General features: G+C 34.3%; 1 protein-coding gene across 1 annotated transcript; it reads left to right on the top strand.

Moving 5' to 3' along the window:
* The first annotated feature begins 17,642 nt into the window (after positions 1 to 17,642).
* LOC122586876 (histone H2B.5-like) lies at positions 17,643 to 18,260 on the top strand. Its single transcript, XM_043758891.1, has one exon. It carries the CDS (start codon positions 17,724 to 17,726, stop codon positions 18,138 to 18,140), a length of 417 nt encoding a protein of 138 aa, XP_043614826.1. The 5' UTR covers positions 17,643 to 17,723; the 3' UTR covers positions 18,141 to 18,260.
* The last annotated feature ends 635 nt before the right edge of the window (positions 18,261 to 18,895 follow it).

The following is an 18,895-nucleotide window of genomic DNA, read 5'->3' as shown; positions in this document are numbered from 1 at the left end:
TGCGCTATAGTATTGCTTGTTATATATCGTTGCCTCGTTGGTCCGTAGCTCTATATACGCCTCAAGCTCTTCAAGAAGTTTGTAATTTTTGGTTCTTTTCTGTTATCCTTTTTATCAATGTACCACTCCTGTCACTAGGTATGCCTTGCATATATGTATGTAATAGTTAATGGGATAATTAATTTAGTAACAAAGTGGGGGCATTTCACTATTTCTGTATGCATAGATGAGGTTTAGCTGTAAAGTAAATTTTTTTTAACTACATTGAACTTTCTTTAAAAAAATGTTGGTAAGAATTAAGAAACTTACCAGTACAACAAATCACAAGTTTCCATCCAGGACACGGAAACATGGCTGCTAATTCAGCGAATCGGCCCTGCATCTGATTCTGCATACCTTTGGATTGAAACTGTGTTAACCTTTAAGGCTTTAAGTGAAAAGCTGCGTATATGGCTTTGGTTGAACTTCGATTCTATTCAGTTGATGTTACAATGTTACATGCTTCTGTCATGAGGTTAACTTACCAGGGCAGATGCCATTATCCATAATTGTGTTTTGAATTTTTTTAATATGGCTGTTATTAATCCCAATGGCTTACGTATTAACATTGCATCCTTGATCAACATTTATCCATTGGGTGTATTCCTTCTAATATCGCATTTTAAACGAGGAGTGCTCTAGATAATTCGTTTGTACATGCCTTTACGAATCGCTGAGATGAGGTAGTTTCTTCTGTTGTTTTTGCACATATCATATTCATGGCCCAAATGTCTTCATACTAATACGATGGTTTATGCCTCCTGACTGTACTTCGGTTCTGTTTTGATGTTACAAGTATGATTAAAATACAATCTTCTGGTTCCATACTAAAGCTCATATCTTCATCGCAATAATGTTTTGGTTGGGGAAAAATGGAGATGCATGCGATGGGCCTGTGATAAAAGTTGATTTGGACCCTCTTTAGTTGGTTTCTGAATGAATGATTTATGGGTTTTATATGAACTATATCGGCTTAAAAAGAGATAGAAGCTATGGGCTTCAAAGGACTGTAATGACACTCTGATAATTTTTGAAATACTTGTAGCTTGTTACTTTGTTGCTATAAGTAACCTTCTTTTTTGCTTACATAAGTTATATCAAATTTATAAATCTGTGTTTGTACTTGTTTAGCATAATAAATCAAGAGTTTGTTCACGAGAAACAAATGATCTTGATTATTGTTTCCGTCGGTTTAGAGATGGATTTTTGATTTAAAGACTGATATGCATCAAGCTATGGACTTGCAGCTAAGGTTTACAGTTTAATACCTAGGCAGATTATTGCTGCCAAAGGAGTACCACAAGTAAGTTTCAGGACTTTCTTACTGAAGCAAGTACTTGACGAGAATCTGGTTATATTAGCTTGTTAAGAATGATGTCGTTTGCAGACAATATGGCTTGTAATTCAGTCCTAACCGGTATGTCCTCAAAAGTTGGTAGCCATTATCGTACGGTCTGCCTGTATTCTCTTATCTCATTTAACAATGACAAAAGATATTAGAACTCCTTTTTAACTCGATATATAAGACATTCTCTTATCTTATTCAACCATCTTGTGAAAAGCTGTTTCAAATTTTCGATTTAAGAAGGTTGATAATCACATTTCTCATCTTTTATAAGGTCCCATCTGTAAGCTCTGATAATAGGTCGAGAAAATGTTGTTCAACTAGAGCCTAGAGGGCTGTGTTAATGTTCTGGTTGAATGCGTATACCATTCAGTTAAGTACACAGACTAGCCTGTTATTGAGCTAACTTGCCAGGGCATACATCTTTTTGGTTGTGATTTGAATGGTTTAATATATCTGCTATTAGTCCCAAGGATTACATATTAAGAATGCAATTGTTTAGTATTCATTTGGAACATCACTGCTGCATAAAGTGCAGAAATGGGCCATTGGATTTGTGGGTAATGCTACTAACGAGGTACTAAAATGGCTCTCATAGCAATAACATTGATTAAATGAAGGGATCCGGCGGGTAAGGTTGACCCGGTGCACATCTTATCTGAAGGCAACACGCTTTTTTGACCACACACGCACGTAAATGATATCCTGAAGACTTCTCTTTTCTTAGTCCAGTAACTATGAGAGAGTGAGAGTTATGTTGCATCTTAACACCTAATTTCTCATCTTCACAGGGGTGTTCTATTTATTCGATTTTACTTTGAGAAATGATCTTGATTGTTGTTTCTGTCTGTTTAAACTTTCGGGATGGTTTTTAATTCAAGACTAAGCTACATCAAGCTATTGTGTCAGCTAAGGCTTGCCTGGGTTTGCGTTGGACTGTTGTTGTGATGATGATGTACTGCTATAGACCAAGATTGGTCAATTTATGTTTTTTTTCTCAAATGCATAGTATAAATGGTAATTGGGTTGCAAATAGACCAACTGTGCAGGCCAGATGCTTAGGTATGGTAATGAAAACCTTAATATCTCTAAATGAGCTTTCAAATTTTGCAGCTCAATGGTTTTGGGCTCAAAGTCCGGTGGTTTCAAATTTTCATTAATTTGTAGGGTCAGTTGGTTGTGCCAATGTTTGGGTACAAAGACCGGCTGTTTAGCCTGGATATGAATTATGTCTTTCGCAGACTATACAGCTTGTTATTTCTCCTCCCGGCATGTTTGCAGAGGATAGTTGGCTAGTTGCCATCGTTGTACTGTCTGCCTTATATTCTTTTATTACATTCAAATATGATATGAGGTATTATTACCCTTTTTAAGTCAATAAATACATGTCATTGTTTGCTTGCAATATATTGCATATATGTTATGGTATGAACTTTTCGTTCATAGTGCCATATACAAGGCTTATATAGAATACTTGACAACTTATAAAATATATACAAGGCTTATATAGAATACAAAATGGCTTTGGACTCTGGAGGTATCTATATGAACATACGGGGATTTGGAGATCTATTATAAAAGCTTTACATGACAACATTACTTTGGAGTCTCTCCCAGTTAGAATGTCGAGCATGGAAAGTCATAGAAAATGTAATTGAAAAAATTATGATTTGGGGATAGGGATTAATCAAGTAATTCTGGAGACCAGGAAATGTTGGGGATGGCAATATTATTGGGTTTTGGTTAGACCATTGGCTATACAGTGTACTGAAAGACAAATTTCCAAATCTATATATAGAAGCTAGAAATGGCAAAGAGATGCAAAGTTAGTGATCGTTTTAATTCTAATACAAGTGTTTGTGGGGATGTCGAGCATGGTTAATGATAGATTATCAAGAGGGAATGAAAAGTGGAAGCGGATGGGAGGTAAGAAGTGTGATTTTTCGATGAAGTTAAGGTGTACTTTTTGGTTGACAGGGACTTCAGTATATGTGTTCAATTTGATGGGCTAATTGGGTTCCCAAAAAAGCAACATCTTCATGTGTGCAGTGTGCTATGCAATTTGGAACCGGAATCCGTTGCATCTAATTTTGGCTTGCGAAATTGGCAGATTGCTATGAAGGGCTGGAACCATATCGGTGTTTTTGGTTCAAGGCGACTCCATTTTTTGTACTTTCAAACAGAGTCTTAGTCGAGATTTATATAAATATATGGGTATTGGTTAAAGGTCTAAAAAGATTTACACTCTTATATAGTTATGGTGACTAGTTGGTCTTTGGAAAGCAAGAAATAACTAAAGTTCTTGAAGATGGAGATCAATGTTGGGAAGATTGTTCTTAACATCAAGTTCTCGAGCTTTCTGTAGTATAAAAGTATAACAAAAAATTATAGATTATGATTCTCTAAAGTTAGAAAAACTTTAGGTAAATTTGGAAGGATTTTATCTCCTGAATTAATATCAACGGTCAGAATATATAAACTTTGACCTTTGTCTATATTCACTACTAAAGACTAAAGTTAATCACAATTTTAGAGGATCCATATCAAAAAACTATATATTGGTGTAAATTTAACATAACATAAACAATGTATACACTTTGACCTTTGTGGATTTTACAAAACGTAGTGAATAAAATTTATCTTTAAAAACAAAAGTAAATGCTCAAGAATGTAGAAACAAGCATAAAGGACCTTAAATACTTTTTAATCCGGCCAGGAATTTCGCCCAGTCTCGCTATCTAGTAGTTGTCGCTCCATCTTTACTCATGGACGTTATGGAAGTCTTTAACATACTTGATGGGTTTTTTCTCCAAATGTTCAATCTATCTTATCTTAATCTTAATCTTAATGTTAATATATACTATAAGACAGTTGAACTAATGACTTATTAACCAATTAAATCGCTCAATTTTATCAAATTGACTCTCGCTTATGTCATCATTTAGATAAACTATAAATTAAAATTCCTAATAATAATTATCCTTATATTTAATTTATTTTAAGTTACAATTGTCACTCAAATAAAGAATTCTAATTGTTATCAAAGAAAGTAAAAACAATCATAATTGTTATCTAATTATCATAAGACAGGTGATTGAAAATGATCCCGCATCATGACAACATACGTATACTTGAATGTCAAATAAAGATCACAAGTATAGTTATATTTTAATTCTTAATTATATTTTCATAATAATATTACATTATGAGTATAAGTGGTTTTAAAAACTTCTATGATAGGGAAATTATTTTAGCATGTGCCTTGTGGAATACCTATGTCAAAATATTCCATCAATATGTCTCAGCTAATAATGACAGTGACGAACATGCGATTATTGTACTACAACTTGCACATTATAAAACTTAGAAACGTATATCTTCAAAATTATAAGATTTTATAAATTAAATGTATGAAGATCTAATATTGATAATATCGTAAACCCCGTGTCCAGTGTTGGACATGGGTCTAAAATCTAGTAATATAACTAAAAGAGGGGTTGGGGGTACATTTGACACCCCTAATCCCCCTCCTTTAGCCTAATCCTCAATCCTTATTAATCCTATAATTTTTTAATATTAGTCTAAATTAATTTACACTTTTTGGTTTCCATCAATAATTTACACTTTAACCCCAATCTAAACAATTAATTTACACTTTTTGGTTTGCTATCACCAATTTACACTTTAACTCAATTTAAAAATAATTAACTTACACTTTTTGATTTTCATTAATTTACACTTTTTAGTTTCTCATCACCAATTTACACTTTAACCTAATTTAAAAATAATTAACTTACACTTTTTGATTTTTCATCACCAATTTATGTTTTAACCCAATTTAAAAATAATAATTATATTTTTGGAGTTCATCTTGAATATCTTAAGGCAACACATGTTAACCATCATATACGACTCCTTGTTGTGCATGTATGGACTGTTTAGATATAACAAATTGCCAATTTTTTATTTAACTAAAGTTGAAAAAAGAGGGTAATCTGGAATCAATATTTATATGAAGTTAATTTTCATATGTCTTTTCTTTAGCTTTCGTATGGATTAAGTTGTGAATCATACTATTACTGTGTAAATTTTTTAAGTTGTCTAAGTTGCTCGAATCATATTAATGTTAATTTTTTAGCTTTGATTAATATATTTTGAGACTACCCGTTCATTAAACGGGCCTGAACACTAGTTTATATATATAACTTGTAAACTAAGGATATCATGAGAATTTGAAGAAAATTGAAACTAATACTGTATAACATAATTTGAACGACTATATAAAATTAAGAATTTTTTTTTATCAAATTGATGTCAAACATCTTTATTTTTCAACTAATATAGCATATAGATTTCTATTATCTATATGTAAATAAAATGAAAACTAGTTGGACCCTTACTTAGTTAAATAATATGAATTGTGATATATAGACGAATGAATATGATAATTATTATTGATCCAATGAGGGCTTTATACATAGCCAATTACAACTTGTTCTTCAAGTAATAAGGATAACTATAAGGTAACTATGATTGACTAAATAAATAGAATATACAAAACTATATTGAGTAACTTCCTTAATATGCCCCCGCAAGATGGCGGATCCATCAGTGACGCCCAGCTTGGATCTAAATCTGAGAAATGGGCCTTTGGCAAGTGGTTTGGTAATTGCATCAGCAGGTTGATTAGCCGAGTGAATGTGAAGAACTTTCAATTTGCCTGCGGTAACCCGATCACGTACAAAGTGATAGTCAAGTGCGACATGCTTCATCCGAGAATGGTAGACAGGATTAGCACACAAATAAGTAGCTCCAGTAGTGTCACAAAAAAGTTGTGGAGTGGAAGAAAGCGGCACAACAAGTTCTATAAGTAAGTTTTGAATCCAAGTTACTTCAGCCGCAGCATTGGCAAGAGCTTTATATTCCGCCTCTGTTGATGACTGTGAGACTGATTTCTGTCGAGATGACCGCCAAGAGATAATATTAGAGCCCAGATAAACTAAGTAGGCAGATGTGGAACGCCCACCATCATTGTGCCACCCCAGTCAGAGTCAACAAAGGCAAAGAGGGACATAGACGAACCACGATTGAGAAATAGTCCATGGTAAATGGTACCTTTAAGGTAGCGTAGAACCCTCTTTAAAGATTGAAGGTGTTTTTGAGAAGGTGAATGCATGAATTGTGACAACCGATTCACAGCAAAGGAGATATCTGGACGAGTGAATGCAAGATATTGAAGTGAACCAACGATCTTGCGATAGGAAGTGACGTCAGCTGATGGAGAACCATTAGACATGGATAACACATCAGAGGATCCAAGTGGAGTAGTAACATCCTTAGCACCATCCATGTTAACATCACGAAGAAGATCAACAATGTGTCGATGTTGAGACAAAAAAATTCCAGAGGAAGTCGGAATTACTTCAATGCCAAGAAAATGATGAAGCATGCCAAGGTCTTTGACAGAGAAACGAGTAGCAAGGGTTTTGACAAAACTTTCATCAAAGATAGAATCATTTCCAGTTACAAGTATGTCATCAACATATACAAGGAAGTAGATGAGCTTAGAATCACAATTATAGATGAAAAGTGAGGCATCCGAACGAGATTTGGTGAAACCAAACCCAATGAGAAAAGAAGCAAGTTCGAGATACCAAGCACGAGGTGCCTGTTTCAACCCATAATTGGATTTACGCAGACGACAGATATGAGTAGGTATTGGGCTGGATGTAGTAGATGGTTGTGGCGAGGTTGGAAGTAACGGAAGATGAGTAGGAAGACGGCTAGGATTTGAGTTTCGGAAAGGAAATTTATGTTCAATAAACTGAACATGGCGAGAGTGATACAAGCGGTTAGTGATGGGATCAAGGCATTTATATGCTGCCTTAGAGTTGGAGTAGCCAAGAAAGACACGGGTAACAGATCGAGGTGCGAGTTTAGAGGAAGCATATGGTTTAAGCCATGGGTAACACTCACACCCAAATGGTTTGAGCTTGGAATATAATGGGGCAGTGCCATAAAGAGCTTGAAAGGCAGAGTTGGAGCTGAGAACAGGGGTGGGTAAACGGTTGATGAGATAAACAGTCGTTTGAAAGGCATGGGGCCAAAAGTGAGTAGGAAGACCAGAATAATGCAAGAGAGCAAGACTGGTTTCAACTACATGACGATGACGGCGTTCAGCTGTTCCATTTTGTTCAGGAGTGTGAGGAGGGGTGGTGAAGTGAGAAATACCAAGAGATTGGAGTAAAGGTTTAAGTGCAATGTATTCACCTCCATTGTCAGAAAAGAGGGAGACAAGAGGATGTTGAAAATATTTTTCCACTAGAGCTTTAAACTGTGGAAATAAAATGGACACATCAGATTTTCTTTTAAGAGGGTAGAGCCATACAAACTTGGTATGAAAGTCAACAAAGATAACATAATAGGAGAAACCATCTATGGATTTAGTAGTTGGTCCCCACACATCAGTGTATACAAGTTGTAGAGGTTTAGTTGTATGAAACGAAGTATGATGAAAAGGAAGCTTATGACTTTTATTCAATGAGCAAGAAGTACAATGAAAAGTAGAAGCTTGAACATTTATTCTAAGACCTAATTTACGAACAATGGAACTTAAAATAGAAACAAACGGATGCCCTAACTTATGATGAAGCTCTAGAGGTGATGTTGTAGTGGTGACGTTGACTTGAGCTTGAGGTGAACGAGGAATGGTGTAGACATCATTTTGGTTGAATCCTTGCATTAAAGGCTCCCCCGTACGAAGATCCTTAACAAGAAAGTGAAAAGGAAAGAATTCAACAGAGACTGAGTTAGTACGACAGAGTTTAGCAACAGAGATAAGATGACGTTTTAAATAAGGAGAACATAAGACAGATTCGAGGGTAAGAGGTCTTAAAGAGTTGGACAAAGTAGTTGTACCAGAATGAGTAATTTGGAGAGTAGTATCATTACCAAGGACGATTTCGTCCGGGCCGCCATAATCACTTAGCTGATGAAGACCTGAACTATCCGGTGAGAAGTGATTTGAAGCGGCGGAATCCATTAGCCACGATGGTGTAGGTTGCTGGCTTTGATGTGTGGTGTTGTTTGCTACCGAATTGGCAATCATGATTTGATTATCTCGAAGAAAGCGAGCAAGAGTCCTGCAATCCCTTGTGTCATGACCTACAAAACGACAATAGTTACAATATAATGAGGGTCGATTGGCTCGAGCATTGTTGTTGTTTTGTGTTGGCCGATCCTGATAGTTGTTGAATGGGCGTTGCTAACGAATATTCGACTGGCCATTGCTGCGATTGTTGCTAGAGTTGCTGAAGTTCCTGGTAGAGTTATTGTTTTGGTATTGATTGTTGTTCCTATTGGTAGTGTAGTTGATAGTGGTAAGTTGAGGAACAGTAGTTACGGGTTTGGATGGTTTGAGTGATCGTTCAACCTCAAGAAGAACATCAAATAATTCAGGAAAAGTAATGGTGGTTTCTCTAGCTTTGAGGGCAGCGGTGGTGGCTTTATAGTCATCACCTAGTTGATTCAGAATATGGACCAGGAGGTCTTCATCTTAAACCGGACTTTGGGTGAGTGCGAGGTCATCTGAAATCGACCTCATGTCAAGGAGGTAATCAGTGATGTTACGTGTACCGCGGGGGTTATTGGACAACTTTGATTTGAGTGAAATAATTCTGGATCGAGAAGAGCTAGCATAGCTTGCGGCTAACCGTGTCCAAGCTTGTTGTGATGTTTCAGCAGATGAAACAATGGGCTGAATTTTATCGTCACAGCTTCCGAGCAAGGCACTGAGTAGCATCTGATCTTGGCGATACCATTGGATATATGCTGGATTGGGATTTGAATGGGTTGTAGTTTTGTCTTTGTCTGTTGTTGTCGTGGTGATAAACTGCGGTGGAACAAGATGGGTGCCTTCAAGAAACTTGTATAAGTCAAGACCAATAAGTGTAGAAACAACTTGTTTCCGCCATACCGGGAAGTTCGTTGCTGTCAATTTGATCGGAAAGTGTGAGGTAGCTTTGAGTTTGAGAATTGTTGGTGAATTAGATGATTCTGTCATAATGATCGAAACGAAAAAACAAAGGTGCTGCTTTTGTGATACAATTTTAAGGAATAAAATAATAATTCCTTATGCTTTGACTACAATATAGTATGTTGATAATTAAAAAATTGAAGTGATCAACCACTTTTGTTTGTGATAATAAATTTGATTGAAATTGGACGGTGATTTTTAGGGGTGGTTTAGATGATTGCTCGGCGGAGCAATTTTGGCTCGTGATACCATATAGACGAATGAATATGATAATTATTATTGATCCAATGAGGGCTTTATATAGAGCCAATTACAACTTGTTCTTCAAGTAATAAGGATAACTATAAGGTAACTATGATTGATTAAATAAATAGAATATACAAAACAATATATATTAAGTAACTTCCTTAATATGATATAGGGATGATCATGCATAAAATAGTACTTAACCTAGTCTTGTATAAATTAAAACGTTACAAGTGTAGGTTTATGGTTTTTGAGAGCTTTAAGCGAAATCAACTTTGAGGGGTTTTTTAATGAACATACACAACTAAGATAAACAAATAAAGAAACAACAAGTACCTAAATTTTTCAATACCATCTTGAAACATACGGATCAAGTCATGTATCACACCCCAAAATATTTTATTTTGCGGAAACGGAAGGTGTGAACAAATAAGGAAATCACAACACAAATTATAATAAACGACCTCTATAATGAAACCTTTTTAGAAACTTTTATAAATAAAACCATAGGTTCTTACAAAAGAAGAGTACACATCAAGTACAAATGAGATTCTTTATAAACATGAGAATATTAACATGTTAAAGACATCTCGAAATGTTTTCTTCTAATATATGTTGTGACTCCAAAAGCATGCATCACTTATATGCATCAATTAGCTCAAGTACCTGAGAATACACGTTTAAATTACGTCGACATAAAGGTGGTGAGTTCACAGTTTTTATAAGGATTTACCTTTGGATTACAAGATTTATATAAGATATCATATGCATTACGAATATCAAGATAACGTGGTACAAACCAATATCACATGCTTATACCTTGAAAACCGAATACCTTAACATCATACAATTTACGTATATATAATAATAATACCCCTCTTGTGATGCTGAAATGCTCAACACAAACACGATATATTTCGAATATTAATTATCCCTTGCATGTATTAGTGCGACTAACTAGGATAGGGGTGTCAACCCAATAGTACTATCTATAATATTCGCGTTGTAAATTTTAATCGGTCCAAGTTCCATATAGGGGATTTCGAGCCAGAGCATTTTAAGCAATTGTGTCCATAAAACAAAACAGTTGTGTATTCTCAGTCCCAAAAATAGTAAATAGGGATCCATGAAACTCACCTTAGATTGGTAATATGATTAGTAACGTAAAAAGGTTGAGGATGACGATGATGATGATCGAGCAATTTATTCCTAATAGAAAATACGATTTGATTTATATTCTCGTTTTTTAAACTTAGTTTATTTATAATGTTATTTATTAATACACTTGTCAACGTAAATAGTTTTGGTTTCTTTTTAATAACCTTTATAATTTATTTTTGAAAATATTTATAAATGATTTCTCATTTATCTTTATAAAAATCTTTCAAAAAGTTTTTGTTAAAAATACAATTTATAAGTTATCAATTAGCTTAAGATATGAATGAGAATAAGAAGACACTTGAAAGTGTTTCTTTCAATTGATATGAAATGTATTCGAAGACGAATACGAGTGGGTGTATATATATATATATATATATATATATAATGAAGAGATACCTTAAATGGCAAGAATTATAACTAATACAAAAATGTATTAATTATAGATGAAAAGATACTTTGATAGTATTTATTGAAATCAATACAAAATGTATTAATTACAATTGAAGAGATACCTTAAATGGCAAGAAAAACCAATATTATATTTCAAGTTGTATTAGGGTTGACTTTATATTTACTTTATTATCGGTTTTTAATTTTTTTCGCATAGTACTTGCGTATGTGGTTTTTCGTGTAGTATTTTGGGCTTACTCTCAAGAAAGAACATGGTATTTTACCGGAATTTTCGCCTGGAAAATTGATTAAAATGATGAAGATAATTTCTGGAAAAATAAAAAGTAAATATAAAGTTTAAGCTGTTATTGTAGGTCATAAGGTTCACATTTGGTCAACCAAGTAAAAAATAGAAAAATATGTTGGTGATATATACTAATAATCCAGTTTAATGGGCAACCATGTAAATGAGACAAAGTACATTAGTCATCCAGTTCAATGAGCAACTATGTAAATAAAGATTAAAAGCAGGTCATCAGGTCAGCAGTTGGTCAACCATGTAAAAAATTGAAAAGTATATGGGTGATATACATTAATAATCCAGTTCAAGGGGTAACCATGTAAATGAGGGAAAATACTTTGTTCATCCAGTGACTTAACCCTTTTTTTATTCGAAGACTAAGCTGCATCAAGCTATGGACTTTCTTTCCGGAGCCAAGGTTTGCTGTTTAAAACCTAGGCAGATTATTGCCGCCAAAGAAGTGCTACAAGTAAGTTTCAGGACTTTCTTACTGGAGCAAGCGCTATGGTTTGATGGTGCATAGATTGGTTTCAAGTTATTATTGCTGTTGCAATTAAGGACATGTTTATATGAGGACTAAGGTTGGTTAATGTCTGCTCTTTTATTCTCACATGCAAAGGTCAAATGGTGTATGATATTATTATGTATACAAATAGAATAACTGGGCATTTCAGATGGTTGGGTCTGATATTTGCAAAACTCAACATCTTTGAATGGACTTCAAATACCTTGCTACCCGGATGGTTTTGGGCTCAAGTACTTGATGGATGTTTAATTTGTTTTAGTTGCAGCATCATCATATTGTTTAGCTAGTATCCGGGTTCAAAGAATCTTTCCTTTCTTTCCCTCTGAACCGGTATGTTCTCAGAAGTAGCCATTGTCATATTGTCTGTCCTGTATTTTCCTTTCTCATTCAACAATGATATAAGATATTAGAACTCCTTTTTACCTCAATCATATACGAAACTCTCTTAATTGATTTAATCCTTTTTGTGAAAAGCTGTTTCAAGCTTTCAGTTTAATAAAGTTGATAATCACATTTCTCATCCTTATTTATGTCCCATGTGTATGCTGTGCTATGGGGTTGGGAAAATCTAATATTGAATTGTAGAATTGTAACATATAATACATTACATTACAGTGTTTTGACATTCACAAAAATGTAACTTTCTTTTAAATTTTTTTAATGATCAAAAACCTTGCATCTTAAATTTAAATGAATTATCATATGATGAAAGACATATTAGTCTTCAAGGGAGATTCAGACCGCATTGAGGCATGTGCTTCCAGGTAAATTGGCCAAACATGCTGTCTCTGAGGGCACCAAGGCTGTCACCAAGTCTACCGGTGGTTAGGATATGATATTAGCGATGCTAGGGCTCACACAACCGTCGATCGTAAATCTAGAAGAGTTACTTCAGATTGGTGTTAGAACCTAATACCTATATAATTCTACACATTGATATGACACTTAAGAGTTTGTGTTTGGTATTTTGGTGAGTATCAACCGTTGACTAATGGAATTCGTGAATTGACCCTTTGATAAAATTAAGAACTCAAACAATTAACTTGTTTTAATCATTGGGAGGTCTCTTACGGATTACAACGACAGTTGTGTGTTACTATACGGTATGGTTCAACTCGAATGCATATGACTCGTAGAACTGTAAAATCGTGAATGTGTCATCTTAGCCCCTGTTTCTAACTTGAATATGTTTCTGGGTTGGGACTGTTTAGGTAGAGGGTTGTGTTATGGTTCTGGCTGAACGCTTATTCTATTAGGTACTCTGAGAGAGTGAGAGTTATCTTGCATTTTTCATACCTAATTTCTCATCTTCACAGGGGTGTTTTATTTAATATAACATCTGCTATGAGGTGGTTTCTTTTTGTTGTTTCTCAACATAAAATTTGCAGAGGCTTAAATGTCTTCATTATGGTAACATGAGTATCAGCTGCCTCCTTATGGTTATTCGGTTCTGTTTTGAGAAGCGAATGATCGTGATTGTTTGTGTCTGTTTAGACTTTCGAGATGGACTTTGGTTCAAGACTAATCTGTATGAAGCTATGGTATAGCAGTTCAAAATATAGGCAGATTATTGCATCCAAAGGAATACTGCTTGTATGTTTTAGGACTTCCTTATAGGAAAAAGTGCGATAGCTATGGGGATTGGCTTATGATGGATGTCAAATGGGATGCCTGGGTTTTCGTGCTGTGGCAGTTGATGATGTGCTGCTATCTAGACCGCTATTGGTCAATTTCTGCTCTTTTCTCAAACGCATAGTACAAATGGTGCTTGGGTTGCTAATAGACAAACTGTGCAGGCCAGATGGTTAGTATGGTATTGAAAACCTTTACATCCCTGAATGAGCTTTCAAATTTTGCAGCTTGACGGTTCTGGACTCAAGTACCAACAAATGTTTTATTAAGTGGTAGCGTCGGTTTGTTGTGCCAGACTGGCTGTTTAGCCTAGACATAAATTATATCTGATTACATATTTACATGTCATTGTTTGCTTGCAATATTTTGCGTATATGTTATAATATGAACATTTGCTTCATAGTGCCATATACAACGGTTATATATATATATATATATATATATATATATAGGGTAACACTCCGGTGAGAACACTCTTAAAATAAGAACGGTGAGACCGTGAGAATACCTTAAAAACATCATTTTGATTCATTAAAAGTCCATAAAACTAACATATTGCATAACCAATTATCATTATTTAAATATTTAACAACACATTCATCCGTCAAAATCGAAATAATCATGTTTTTTGTTTTGTGCATCCATCTTGAATGCATATTTCATCAAAATGATGCATCCAACCAAAAACGTGATTTTTTTTATTTTGATGAATCAAAATGTGTTGTTAAACACTTAAATAATGATAATTAGTTATGCACTATGTCAGTTTTATGGACTTTTAATGCATCAAAATGATGATTTTAAGTTGTTCTCACCGTTCTTATTTTAAAACCGTTCTTATTTGATTGTCATATAGAATAGAATACAAAATGGCTTTGGAGGTATCGGGCTTTTGGAGATCTGTTATAAAAGCCTTACATGACAACATAGTTTTGGCGCCTCTTCCAGTAAGAAAGTCGAGCATGGAAAGTCATAGTCAATGTTATTGAAAAAGTTATGTTTTGGGGATAGGGATTAATCATGTAATTATGAGAGAGGTTGGGGATAAGTATTCGGTTTTGGTTAGACCCTCGGCTATGCAATGTCCTGAAAGACAATTTTCCAAATCTATACACACTAGAAATGGCAAAGAGATGCAAAGTTGGTGATCATTTTAATTTTAATACAATTTTTAGTGGGGATGTCGAGCATGCATGGTGAACGGGGAAAGGTCAATTCGTTGTTGGTTAAAGGTAGATAATTGAGAGGGAATGACAAGTGGAAGTGGATGGGTGGTATGAAGTGTGATTTTTCAATGAAGGAAGTTGAGACGTTCCTTTTGGGCGACAGGACTCGTTAATAGATATGTGTTCAAATGGTTTAATTGGGTTCCCAAAAAATGCAACATCTTCATGTGTGCTATGCGCCTACGCAAAGTGGGATCCGAATTCCATTGATCATCTACGTTGGGCTTGTGAGATTGCTATGAAGGTCTGCATATATCAGTGTTTTTGGAGCAAGGCGAGTCCATTTTTGGTACTGTCAATCAGAGTCTTAGTCGAGATATAGTTGTGATGACTTGTTGGTGTCTATGGAAGGCAAATAATGACTCTAAATTCCTGAAAATGGAGATCAACGTATTCAACCTTGGGAAGATTATTCTTAATATTTAGTTCTCGAACTTCTCGAGGTATAGAAGTAGAACAATAAAATTATATGTTTAATGGGGAAGATTGATGTAAATTCATTTTAACATAAGCGATGTATGCACCTTGAACTCTTGTGGACAAAAGTTACCTTTAAAAAAGAAAAGATAAATGCTCAAGAATGCAAAAACGTACATAAAGGACCTTAAATTTTGTTATGAATATACTTAATCTAGTAGACTATTATCTTAAAACGTCAAGCTACCCTGCAATTTCGACCAGTCTCGCTACATATTAGTTTTCGCCCCATCTTGCTCATGGACTTCGTTGAAGTCTTTATCATAGTTTTTTTTTCCCTTCTTTTTTCTTTTCAAATGGTCAATTTATATAGAAAAATGAAAATAATATAAGTATAACATAATTGAACGACTACATAAAAATAAGTTATATATTTATCCAATTGAAGTCAAAGATATTTATTTCAAACTAATATAATATAACATATTGATTTTTGTTATCTATATCTACATGTAAATAAAGTGAAAAATAGTTAGGACCTATACTCGAATGATATGAATTGTAACATATAGGGATTAATGTGCGGAAAACATTTAAATATGATACTTATACAGTTCTATCCCAGACCTGTATAAACCGACACTGATATTTTTTGAAACCAAAAGTTGGATACAAGACTTGTGCTCATTTCATATTCGGTACTATTGTTTAGTAATAGGATGCTGTAAATTTAGATAATAACTTTTTATTTTCTTATTCAAATAAAGATGGTATATATACGCATTATAAATTTTGGTTAAAATAACAGACACGAACCCCGTTGCACGGGTTTTAGGATATATACCAATGTTGATCATCCATAGTATGTTAGGTGCATGGTCGTTATTCTTCATCACTCTTGACATAGTTGGGGATACTCAGCAGACAGGTAATTGCTCTTATGCCATTTTTTTCGGCCGACAAGTATGAAAACTAAGCTCTTTACTTTTTCCTTACTACTATTTCTGGCCGGAGGTCCCTATGGAAGCAGCCTCTCTAAGTCTGGGTAGAAATAAGACTGTCTACAGCTCACCTCCCCCATACCCCGCTCAAGGATTGGTCTTGTTGTTGTTGTTGATCATCCATAGTGTAATATTTTTGTTTTAATTAATTAATATAAATATAATAAGATTTTTTTGTAACTAAAAACTCATTCATAGTTTTAATTTTAATTAATATAAATAAAGTAGGATTTTTTTTTTTAATTTTTTTTTTTTTATCATTGAAGACTAAAATTATAAATTAATAAATAAAAAATTTATTAAAACATAAGTTTCATATTTAAAAGTAAGATTCTAACACACTCATTAACCATAAGACTAAGAAGAGTGGGAAGAAAGGGAGGAAAGGGGCGACTTGTGCCATGTGGGATAAAAAGAGTTGTCCCTTAAAAAAGGTGAAAATGAGTGAGTTTTTAAGTAGGGGCGACTTGTGCCATGTGACATTTTCAATGATTGGTTTTATTTTTCTTTATATTTTTTTTAAAACTTTGTTATTTATTAAAAGTATTATATTTGATTAAAAGTATTGTATTTATATATAAAAACATAACAATTTTTTGAAACATAAAATCTATTACATATTAAAATTTAAAAAAAAAACTTACAACTAAATAAAAGTTAAAAGGCATTTGTAAATACACAACACTTGAAGAGTATAAATTGAAAATATCATAAAATACTAGACTAAAAAATCATAAAAAGACAAACTCACTTCATCTTCTTCATTCTAATGACCGGATAAAAATTTCTTCAAAACCACAAAAATTTTCTTCTTCAATCAACACACATATACCCCACACACATATTATATATATATAATATATAAACAGATTAAATAAAAGAAAAAACTCCACCCAACATTACTTTTGTCTCGGTCAACGTCAAAATCAAAAGGAAGGAGGGCGAACTGTGGAGGTCGGGCGAGAAGGAAGTCGGCCAAGGGGGTGGTGTGAGGGGCGACTTTTGATGACTTGGGGCGAGAGTCGGGCAGAGTCTGTACCACTCCGTTCAGTCTAAACAAATTAGTTAAATTTGTAATGAAAGATTCAGGATTTTTTGTAACCAAGGATCTTGTAGTGAAGATTGTTCAAATGTTTCAAAGTTTAAATTTTTACCAATAAATAATAGTGTACCATTATGCGCGAAAAGTGATTGCCCAGCACTCAATCTCATCGTTAAATCACATGGTCTCACAATCAACGGTTGTCGATCACGATCCGTGTGATAGAAAACCCACCAATCAAAACATCTTCCTAAATCCTATATAAACAAACTCCGCTCAATAATCAAAACCCATCACCACACCACTCTTTCAAAATCCCTCATCAGTTATCATCACGCATTCCATCTCTATTTCCTCAAAAAATGGCACCAAAGGCGGAGAAAAAACCAGCTGCCGAGAAAAAACCGGTCGCCGAGAAAGCCCCAAAACCCAAAGCCGAGAAGAAGATTCCGGCGAAAGACGCTTCATCTGCAGACAAGAAGAAAAAGAGGCACAAGAAATCGGTGGAGACGTACAAGATCTACATCTTCAAGGTCCTCAAACAGGTCCATCCCGATATCGGGATCTCCAGCAAGGCCATGGGGATCATGAACTCTTTCATCAACGACATCTTCGAGAAGCTCGCCCAGGAGGCCGCCAAGCTCGCCAGGTACAACAAGAAGAACACCCTTTCTTCCCGTGAGATCCAGACCGCCGTCAGACTCGTTCTCCCCGGTGAATTGGCGAAACACGCCGTCTCCGAGGGCACCAAGGCCGTCACCAAGTTTACCAGCGGTTAGATGAAGGTTTTATAAGTTTCAATTATGTTAGATTAGAATTTAGAATTCCTTAAAAATGTCTTTTGTAATATCCTGCTATTATTGGAAATCTGGTATGATAAATGGAACAGTTTGTCCGTATTCCGTTTTTTTTTTTTTTTTTTTTTTTTATCATTTATTGATTTATTGTTAAATTGAATTTGCTGCATAATCTGGTTTAATCTTTTAGTATATGGTTTTAGAAAATCATAACCTAATTACTATTAAGAACAAATGATCAGATTAAAATGAGGGATAATAATCCTTTTTTATACATCCAACTATGGTGTGAGTTAGTGTTCTAATTTGTCATATTTGGTCCTTCTTAGATATCCTTTTCATGAATGTAGATCCTTTCTGTGTTCTACCAGGTTTAGTCCCTGAAACTCAAAATCTAATCAGTAATCACATTATTTTGTATATTTAAATTTACTAAATGTTTTTAAAAAAAATAGACCACAATTATAATAAGATATATAGTCATATACCACTCCATATGCATACATCATACTTGTATATTCTATAAATTTAGTAAAAGAGTGGGGTATTTCACTATTTCTGTATGCATAGATGAGGCTTAGCTGTAGTAATGTATGCCATAGTAATTGGATGTTTCTAAAAAAGATCATTATATATCATTTGGTTCTGATTCAACATACTTTTGGATTGAAATTGTTTAAGTGAAGAGTTGCGTATATGGCTTTTGGTTGAACGTCTGTTCCATTTAGTTACGTATA

The sequence above is a fragment of the Erigeron canadensis genome, chromosome 2, assembly GCF_010389155.1.
Source record: "Erigeron canadensis isolate Cc75 chromosome 2, C_canadensis_v1, whole genome shotgun sequence".
In the NCBI taxonomy this organism is placed as follows: domain Eukaryota; kingdom Viridiplantae; phylum Streptophyta; class Magnoliopsida; order Asterales; family Asteraceae; genus Erigeron; species Erigeron canadensis.
Note: the sequence above shows the minus strand (reverse complement) of the source record. Positions and strands in the feature narration are given on the sequence as shown.